Raw genomic sequence first — 10,328 nt, 5'->3', positions numbered from 1 at the left:
AATGTTCTCAAATTCTAAGTTGTGAATTTCTTGGGGCTCAAGAAATTCTCCTTATTCCCAGGAGTCTTACCTTGTTTATCTTACTGACTTAATTAGCTTTGAACTATGAGTGTCCATGCTTCTCTTTCCAGACAGAGCTATCTCCCGAGTCTAGACTAGAGCAAATTGGAACAATTGCCCAGGGCTCTGCTCTGCTGGGGAAACCCAGAAGCTGGGGCTGCTGCAGCAGATTTGTGGTTGCTGGCTAGGGAGGAAGAAGGAGAGAGTGGGAGATACTATGAGAGAACACAATGATCAAAGACAATTATCACAGCTTTCTATAGAGCATTATCTATCCCCAACTTTTGACCACCCCATGAAGATGCAATAACCCCCAACTTTTGACCACCCCATGAAGACACAGTAACTCAGGGTCTAAGCACTGAAAATAAATGACCTTGCCCACCAATAATGAACACCCTTATTCCCCAAATTAGTTCAACCTTTATCAAGGTCTAGCTTCACACTTGTAGAGAATTATTTAGTATATGTCATAGTCAAAGGATCACTCTCTCATTCTATAGTGAAGACAAGAATTACATGGTGTCCTTATTTGAATTGCATTCCCAGGCCCCACCTCTATTCCTAGGTGGCTTCCTAGGTGGTTCGATGATAAATAATCTGCCTGCCAATGCAGGAAATGTGGGTTCGACCTCTGGGTCAGGAAGATTCCCTAGAGAAAGAAATGGCAACCCAATTCAGTATTCTTGCTTGGGAAATCTCATAGACAGAGAAGTCTGGCAGGCTACAGTCTGTGGGGTCGAAAACATGACTTAGTGACTAAACAACAACAGCACCAAGATACATTTGTACTTTTTAAAAAAGCACCCAAGCTAATTTAGTAAGTACTTAATTAGATCATAAAATCCACAAGGTGGGTGGGGACATGTCGGCTCATTTCCACCTGGGACACTCACACATAACACAATGTCTGGGATATCACAGTTACTCGACATACATTTGTTTAACTTTTTGAATTATAATTTTTTGAATTAAAGGACTCTGCTAGACCCTCAGTTACAAAGAAGATTTTATTAATCAGAATCCAGGAAGATAACACAAGCAACATTCAAAGAAAAATTTGAAAAGTATTTCATGAGCGATCATTTAAAAGTCACGGGCAGAGTTTAAGGACCTAAAAAGAGATGATGAAACATCCAGGGCCTAAAACCCACCAGAAGCAGTTGCCCCTTGGCCTAAAATCACAAGCAGTCAGGGTGGGAAGGCTTTTTACCAGAACCCTACGGGACTGTATCCATAATACAGGGGCTGCCGCAGGAGAGAGTCGAAAGAATGAGGACCCTGATTGTCTCTGCTCTCATTTCTTTAAGTTGATGATGTCATTGGTCAAATCCCTTCAGAATCCAGATGGCAAGGAAGCCCAGGGGGATGGAGTGGTCTGCGTCTCATGGTATGCTGCTGCTACTGCTGCTAAGTCGCTTCAGTCGTGTCCAACTCTGGGCAACCCCAGAGACGGCCGCCCACCAGGCTTCCCCGTCCCTGGGATTCTCCAGGCAAGAACACTGGAGTGGGTTGCCATTTCCTTCTCCAAGGCATGAAAATGAAGAGTGAAAGTGAAGTCGCTCAGTCGTGTCTGACTCCTAGCGACCCCATGGACTGCAGCCTACCAGGCTCCTCCGTCCATGGGATTTTCCAGGCAAGAGGACTGGAGCGGGGTGCCATTGCCTTCTCCGTCTCATGGTATAGAGCACAGAAAAAGTGAAGGGTTGCTGCTTTGCAGAAGTGGATCGTCTTCTGTCTTCCGAGCAGCATACAAGTTCTGGTGAACAAAGTTTGGAGTCGAAATGATATTTCTCATTGGATCATTTGGGCATGTCGACATGGATGCCTATAGACCAGGCCCTTCAAATTGTCTAGATACACCGAGGATGCATCAATTGTGTGAACACCAAGATGGAATGGAAGTTTTCATTTACCAGAAGGGGGCTTCCCTGGTGGCTCAGCTGGTAAAGAATCCGCCTGCAATGCGGGAGAGCTGGGTTTGATCCCTGGGTTGGGAAGATCCTCTGGAGAAGGGAAAGGCTACCCACTCCAGTATTCTGGCCTGGAGAATTTCATGGACTGTATAGTCCATGGAGTTGCAAAGACTCGGACACAACTGAGCGACTTTCACTCACTTTCACACACTCAAAGACACATGCACGTGCACACACACATGTCCACACGCTCACACACACTTCCACAGGATTCGCGTAACCTTGTGAAACATGATCCCTGTGAGAACCTGGATGTTTGGATCTTTTACCCCAATTAAGTATCACATGAGTGTTTGATAATTTAATATCTGCAAAATTAATAGCTATTGGTAGATTTGATGTATATTAAAATGATTCAATATTTTTTGTTATACAATAAAGAGAAAAATACTGTTAATGCTTAAAGAGTTTATTTCCACCTCACTTTTATAGTTTTCCTGATGTACGCTTATAATTTCTAAAACTACAAATAATCTCTTCCCATCTAAAAAATTCTCAGCTTTCAACTTCATTTTCTATACCCCCACATTTTAATGCCTGGGATTTAGTTAAAGACAATTTAATTCACTATTTTTAGAGCAACATGGAATTATGAATCCAAAGTTAGCGATAATGAGGACAATATTTCAGAAGAGGACAAACGTCTTCTCTGATACAGTGCCAAAAATATGCTGCCGAGATGAAGACCACCCTGAAGCTTCAGTTTGCACATAATACATCAGACCACATGTATTAAGGGAAAAAAGAACAGAAAGAAAGGAAGAAAAGGCCACATGGAGCACTTGAAGCTTGCGCTCCATAGGGTGTTTCTAAGTAAAATGTAAAGAGCTTGTTCCAGCCTCCAAATTCCATTTAACAGATGTTACTGAATACCTACGATCTGATGGTCTTCTGCCCTCAAGAATCTTACAGTTTAGGGGGTGGTTAGGTCAACAAACAACATCATACGAGTCACCGTGATGAATTACTACCTGGAGAGAGAAGTACGTCCCATGGAAGCTTACTTCCTGCATTGCTGATTGTGATTTGGAATTTGGGAAGGTTTCAAGCAAAAGGTAGGATCTGAGTTTGATCTTGGAAGAAGAGAAGGTGTTCAGCATGGAGAGCTAGCTGGAAAGGGTCCCTCAAAGCCTTCTGTTAGAAGGATGCACTAAGGATAAAACAAGCATTTGAAATGTCAGATGGATCTGCGGAAGGGCTCCATCAGTGGGTCAGGAGAGCATGGAAGAATGGAGTGAAGAATGAGGCCAGAAAAGTGTTCAGGACTGGGTTATGAGGACATGAATGCCCTCAACCCCCCAGTGTTATTCCTTTGACAGTTGGGAGTCCTGGGATTTTTGTCATGAGGAATAAAAAATGCTGAAGGGAGGTGATCTGACCTGCTAGCTCTGTATAATAATGAACAGAGGGTGAGAGAAGGAGGAAAAGCTCCAAGGGATGTCTTGGGAGAGATAATGATGTTTTAATTTGGGAAGTGTCCATGTGGATGGAAATAAAGGCAGTAAGAGGTATAAAAGCCTTTAGAAAGGAAACAATGGGAAGACTGGGTAACTGATTGGATGTGGGGCCTGTGGAGTGGGTATTGCCAAAGATGTCAAATGTCTGAGGTTTCTGGTCAGGATGACTCATGCCTTTAACAGAGATAGGGTTAGTCTATTTCCTTCCTCCTTCCATGTTGTCTCTTGTTCATAGCCTCCTCTTCCTAAATTGTGATATTTGACATGTATGCTACCATTCAGATTCACAAGTTTGAATGTCTAGTGGAATATTTCCATCTGATATTTAGGCAAAATTTGGTGTTGGGCTTGTGTATATACACCTTAGAATATTAATTGCACAAAATTGGATGAGTGAATGGGATGAAAAAGTGTTACAGCAGAAGATCTGAGAGCAGAAGTTAGAAATAGGGAGAAAATTGGAAAACACCTAGTTTTCAGGGTCAGATAGTGAACCTGGGTTCATTCAGATGTAAACTTCTCTCCAATGTGAGAGAAGGGAAGTGAGTCCAGCTGTTTCCCGCACTGGGTGGGTTTGGATAGACAGTGCTGAGCTAGCCTATATGATTCTACTTTCAATCCAATGGATAGTATACAGTTGGACATTCATAAAAACTAATGAAAAAGCAAGAAATGTTATTATTATTCTCAGACACCCAGGCAAGGATTGTGTGTGTGTGTGTGTTCATGTGCATGTATGCATGCTGTGTATGTGTGTGTGTGTCCACACCTCAGAAATTTGTTTCCTCGTTTAATTAAATAAAGTCCATGTTTGTTGGCTTTTAGGGTGGGCTGCAAGGCCCATCTGTTTAACTAGGCAGTTGCCTGATATTGCAGGAGGAGGATTGGCAAGTGTAAGTGTGAATTTGAAAACCAGATACAGGCTATTTAAAGCTGAATTTATCTTTAATAAATTCACCCAGAGGTGTTCAGAAATAGGTAGTTTGGAAAATGATCATAATTTGCGCAGAAGAGGGTGTTTTGTTTTTTTTTTTAAGGTTGAGTGGTGTGTGATTGCAAGAAGAAAGGGACTCGGGGAAGTTCACCTTTTATACACACATTGTTGCTTCAGGTCTCAGTCTGAAGGCGGGTTGCCTGTTTCCGTAATTGCTTCTGATATGCTGGGAGGCAAAATGGTCTTCCATTTCCTATGATATAATACGGACTTGAGAGCAAATAATACATAAATATTTTCTTGATAGTATGTGGTAAAGCAGTTGGCATTTAGGACCAAAGGTTGTCAATCTTTGAGGTTTCTGAAAGGAATTGCAATTTATGACGTGTTAGAGTAAACAGTTGGATTACATTTCTGAAATACGTGTTCCATCAGGTAAAATCATTGTGATTACAGGCATGGGGACTGTAAGTAAGTTATGTGCTAAAAGGTTGAAAATGTAAGACAAGTATGCTTGTGCTTAACTACTAATCCCTCTTTGCATCTCTGATGAATAAACTACAAGAAAAGGTGGGAAAGGAATGTTTAAAATAAAAAAGTGTATTATGTGAATTTGATAAATAAATAAGCATTAGTACAGCTCAAGGAATTGTTTCATCAATGGTCCAGCAGTGAGAGAAAATTCCAGAATTCAAAGAATTAAGGAAGATCATGAAAAAGTTATTTTAGTTGGAAGTTATTCCTTTTGTTTGCTTCTTAAAATTTCTCTTAATTTCTTCTTTATTTTCTGATGCACCTTTCAAAAAGGAAGGTTGTCATTTTAACATCCAGGCTCCATTGTTCAGAAATGCATTGCATATAAAAGCAAAAGAAGAGAATGGTTTTAAGAGCTTTGCATATGTTTGACAGCAGAAGATAATAAATGTAAATAAATCTTTAATATTTCCCCTAATTCAGTTTGTGCCATGCAAATGTCAGGACTATAAAAACAAATCAACAAACATTTGAAGGAAAACAATATACATAACTTATTTTATATATTAAAAACAACTGTCAAACAATTATGACCTCATGTATTAGCTGGTTGTTTTGAAATATTCCTACTAGAATTAAAAAATGCTAATGCTTCGAGGGCCTTTGAGCTTAAACATATTGTGTCAATCAAGAGCATATGTAATATATCTAAACCATGAGGTAAAAATTTTCTTCATAAATTATTTCATAAATAAATAAGTAATTTGCTTGAAAAAGTTTACAAAAAATATTTGTGCTTTTATTAAGTTCTCTACAGATCTTTTGTGGTTAATATAAATGGATGGATACAGACAGCATTTTGATCTGCTGTATATTCCAACTCAAAATACTAAAAAGAACATGAAGAGATTCTTCATTTCTCAGGCAAACTTCAGCAAAATTGAGTCCGTGAAACTTCATTCATTACATTTTTAAGTGACCATGAATTTGTTGGCTTAGTACCTGAAGTGTAACTTTATCCTTTCAATTAAAGGACATAATTCACCCTCAGACCTTTGGCTTTAAATTTTTATATAATATATAATTTGGGGTACACTTAATGGTCAAATATTTTATTATTACAGGTGGAAAAACACCAGCCATCTCAAGGGTTTTGTGCTTGCAAAAGCGTGTAATTTTATTTTTTTTAAACCAATTTAATCAATGATTGTTTCATGTGAGTAGATTTACACTCTTGATGATTGCCTTAGATTTGAGGGTGACAGAGGGGAAGATCACGTCCCCTCTTAAAATACCATTTAAATCTTGGGGAGCAGAAGGAGATTAGGGACTAATACTTGTGATAGATTGTACTATTTAACTTTGCTGGTAGGATGCTATAGCCTCAGCTTTTTATCAGTTCCAAACCAGCCTCAGCAATTTTAGGTGGTATTAACCCTTTAAATACAAATGGTTTTACTATTTAGATACGTATTTCAAAATTTATTCAATCTAATATTTTTAGTTAGTCATGGCTAAAGAATGTTTCACTCAGATCCTTTTTTTTTCCCCTGAATAAAAATGCTTCTCACTGTGCCAGTGCATATTTCCATAAAAGTTGGTAAGCTAATTTATGGCTTAAAAAAGAAAATAAAATTCTATATTTAATATATGAATACTTTTTACGTGGAAATTGGTGGTGGACAGTATTAAATGACTCTAGTGTGGAAATATGCAGGTGGTCATTAGTAGGTGACTATGAGATTTACTGAAGAGTTTGATATGAATTTTCCCTGCAAGCATGACCACATATAAATCTAACTCTTTTTTCCAAATCTGTTTAAATTGATGATAATATATGAATAACTCCATGCATATGAGACTGTCTTCTCACCACTCTAGGATACACTGTTTACTTCACTGTAGAACTGTGTTTTGACTCTTTTACCTGACTAGTTTCTACTGCAAAAGTGTTGTTGTTTATCTGCTCATAAAGAGTGTATGGGACACAATTGTGGAACAAAAGTGTTACAAAATGGATTCATGTTATCTGTCTGACTAGTTGTATTAAGCAGAAACGAAGACCTTACAGAAAAAGTTCTAAAGAGCACATACTTTTTTAAAATGATTGCTTTTTTCACTTCTGATAATAATATGTTTCGAAAATATGCTCATCTTTTCTCTGAGAAGATGCGAGAATCATTTAGTGAAAAATATTTTGGAGGAAATTACTTCATCTTCAACTCACAGATTCATGAGCTGTACCTCTCTAAAACTCTAATTTTAATCATTTTGTAGTTTGGAGAAGGAAAGATGTTTTTTCTTTTAGCACAAAATTAGCTTAAACTGACTCTCACTAGAGGAAAAACACCCCACTGAAGAAAATGAAGTCCAAACGGCTAAGAAATGTTTATTTAGTTTTTAGCACCTACTATACTTCAAACCCTGTCTTGGTCTTCCTTTATGCATTGTTGATCTTTAGAAGTTCAAGAAAAGAAAAAAAGAAAAAAAAAAAACCTCTCTCTATTCAGTAACTTCATGTTGAGAGAATTTTATTTAACAATGAGAGTATCTGAAGATGTGAATTGGTAAAAAGAATGTCATGCTTAATTCGGAAACTCGTATCTGCTACTAAAACCCCAAAGAGCAGCAGGTATTAATCTTGCTGCATTTGAATAATGTCCCCATTTTATCTATTTTGTCGTACCCCCTTTAAGCACCCAGTGAGCTTGCTAGCTTCTCTCCAGCTTAGAAAACCATAGCAACCTCAGTCCGCACTTCTCCAACTCAGGATAGAGTTCAAGTTGTTCCCCTCCAAGTCCTCTGGCCATCATATGCAAGGGAAACCCTGACCACCGAATAGGTGTCCTAAGACTTGCACGTCCTAGGAAAAGGGCGGGGGAGGGGCCACACACACAGACACACACATACACACACACACACACACGATCCTCCGCTGTTTAATTGGGAGCGAGAAGGGAAAGTAGCAACCGAAAAGGTAAATACTTTTAGAGTTCTTTTGATTGTTCAGGAGAGCATCTTCCAGTGTTTGGGGACCATCGGTTGGGCTGCCCTGCACCGGCCCCCACCTGCCCCCCCCCACCCCCGCCACTCCCCAAGGTAGGTCCTTGTCTTTATCACATTATCCCTAAAGCTTGCGGATTTTTCCTCCTTTTCCAGCCCGCATGTTCCCACATGGGGGGTGGGGGAGGAGGAGGGGGGAGAGGCGGGGCGGGAAGGTAGCTGGGTCCCTGCACCGCGCAGCTCTCATTCGCCGCGCTCCGACTCGGGCGAAGTTCTCGCGCAGCCGGCTGGTCGCGGCCGGGGCCGGTCCGGGCGGGCGGGCGGCGGCGGCGGGTGCTCGGAGCCGGGCGGGGCGGCGGCGGCGGCGGCGGCGGCGGCGCGGGGACGCGCGCTGTCTCTTTAAGGGAGCTTGGTCTGGGGTGGCGCTTTCCTCCGCGAAGGCTCCTTTGATATTAATAGTGTTGGTGTCTTGAAACTGACGTAATGCGCGGAGACTGAGGTCCTGACAAGCGATAACATTTCTGATAAAGACCCGATCTCACTGCAATCTCAAGCGTCCTCTTTTTTGGTGCTGCTCCTTTCTCCAGACCTCGCGTCCTCTCCATCGCTCTCTCTCCTATTTTTTTTTTTAAACAAAAAACAACACCCCCCCCCCCCGACCCGGCACCGGGCACATCCTTGCTCTATTTCCTTTCTCTTTCTCTCTCTCTCTCTTTTTTTTATAAGGGGGGGGGGAGGGAAGGGAAAGGGGGGGAGGCAGGAAAGACCTTTTCTTCCCCCCCACCTCCAATAATCCAAGATCAACTCTGCAAACAACGAAGACGGTTCATGGCTCTGGCCGCCGCGCCACCATCTTTCGGGCTGCCGAGGGTGTTCTTGACGATTAATCAACAGGTAAGGAGGGGAGGCCCGGGCGGGCCGCGGGGCTGGGGGCCGCGGGGGGCTCGGGGGGCGCTGGAGCCCCTCTGCCGGGCCCGCGGATCCGCGACGCGAGTGCTGCGCCCGCGCGTGTGTGCGCAAAATGTGGGCGATCGCGAGCGGGGAGCCCTGGGAATTAAAAGTGACTTTCTTTGAAAAAAAAAAAAAAAGAGCAGAGGGAGAGTGTGCAGAAAGCCAAGCGCAGGCTTCTCGGGTTTCACATGCATTTTCTTTCTTCCTTTTTTGCGCGTGTGATTTCTTTCTTTCTTTCTTTCTTCCCTTCTGCTCCCCCCCCCCCCCCCTTTGGTGGGTCTGAGGCATCTGAGTCTTAGAAACGACAGACTTCAAACTGCAGTAGCCTTTGGAGTCAGGAGGGTCAAGTTCAGCCGCCGGGGAGGAGGAAAAACAAATCCCCATTTGCCAAAAAAAGAAGTTTCAGGCCGGTGCCCCCTCCCCCTCGCAGCCCCACTCCCCCCTCGCTGTCTCTTTCTGGCTGATTTTAATTCTCTCCTACCGGGCGCAGCGGAGGAGCTGGGGGTGGTTGGACCCGAGGGGCCGCCGCCGCCGCAAGTTTTCTGGGGCTCCTGACAAGCGGGGAGCAGGTTAGGCACCGGCATGCAGAGTAGTAAGTTGGGCGAACTCGGGAGGGTCGGGAGGGTCTCAGAGAGGGGCCTTCGTGTGGTCCCCCGAAGTGGGAAAACAGCCCAGGACTGGCGCTGGCTTTGAAGAGTTTGCAAAGCCAGGCTTCAAACTTTTTTTCCCCTTAAAGGCCCAGCTGGGCTGGAAGTGGAGGGTGTCGCATCCCTCGGTGCCCCCGCCCCTGCGCGGCTCAGGGCAGCCGGGCCGAGGGGTCTGTGCCCTGTCCGTGCCATGTGGCAGGCCTCGCCGCCGGGGCGCTTCCGTAGGGGCCGAGGAAGGGGCAGACTTCCTCTGCGGTGCGGATGATGCGCCCTGGGTCGCGGGTCAGCGGACACTGGCCGGTGATGAAATGCCTGACAGCGGTGGGACATCCAGGCAGCCGGGCGTTTCGCCTTCTGTCCAGTTCCTGTTTGGGTTCTAGAGAGACGCATCTTTAAAAGGCCAAGGCAAACACCGCTGTCCCTTCAAATAACTCCAGGATTATGGGACCCCATGAATAATTTGAGGGTGAGGCGGCGGTGGGAGCCGTTTGAAGTGCACAGCTGTTTTTGAGGCTGGGAAAGCTTTTTTTTTTGTTGTTAGTACCTGTGTGAGCTGGTGGTGTTTCCCCCTTCTCCCCAGGGAAGTCAGTTACTGTTTTATGGCCCTAAGACTCTAAAGCAATTTAAGTTAGAGGGCTAGAGGGACTGGTGGGTTTCAGAGGGAAATCTTGAACGTAATATTAGATGTTAGGTCCCGCTTTACTTCCTCATATCTTTTTAGGCCTCAGAATTGAGACTTTGAAAGTTTTTTGAGTGAGAGCGATGGAGCTTAATGATGAATCAAAATTATAGTAGCGTATTCATCCTTATCCTATTTTGGAAAATC

The 10,328-nt window shown here is 43.3% G+C and overlaps 1 protein-coding gene across 6 annotated transcripts in view; it reads left to right on the top strand.

Moving 5' to 3' along the window:
* The first annotated feature begins 8,384 nt into the window (after positions 1 to 8,384).
* Positions 8,385 to 10,328, top strand: part of TRPS1 (transcriptional repressor GATA binding 1) — a 266,245-nt gene continuing 264,301 nt past the window's right edge. For 4 of the 6 annotated variants that reach the window (XM_081505253.1, XM_081505250.1, XM_081505247.1 and 1 more), the window contains exon 1: positions 8,385 to 8,798. Coding sequence is in view for 1 of the 6 variants with exons in the window: in XM_081505252.1 (XP_081361378.1) it covers positions 9,438 to 9,447 (10 nt within the window). In the remaining 5 variants the exon portion in view is untranslated. Of the gene's footprint in view, positions 8,799 to 9,317; positions 9,448 to 10,328 lie in introns of those variants that run through there. The other 2 variants (XM_081505248.1, XM_081505252.1) reach the window with 2 other exon arrangements.

The sequence above is a fragment of the Giraffa tippelskirchi genome, chromosome 6 (genome assembly GCF_054371585.1).
Source record: "Giraffa tippelskirchi isolate mGirTip1 chromosome 6, T2T-mGirTip1v1.2.pri, whole genome shotgun sequence".
Classification (NCBI taxonomy): domain Eukaryota; kingdom Metazoa; phylum Chordata; class Mammalia; order Artiodactyla; family Giraffidae; genus Giraffa; species Giraffa tippelskirchi.
This window is presented reverse-complemented; position numbering and strand designations above follow the sequence as displayed.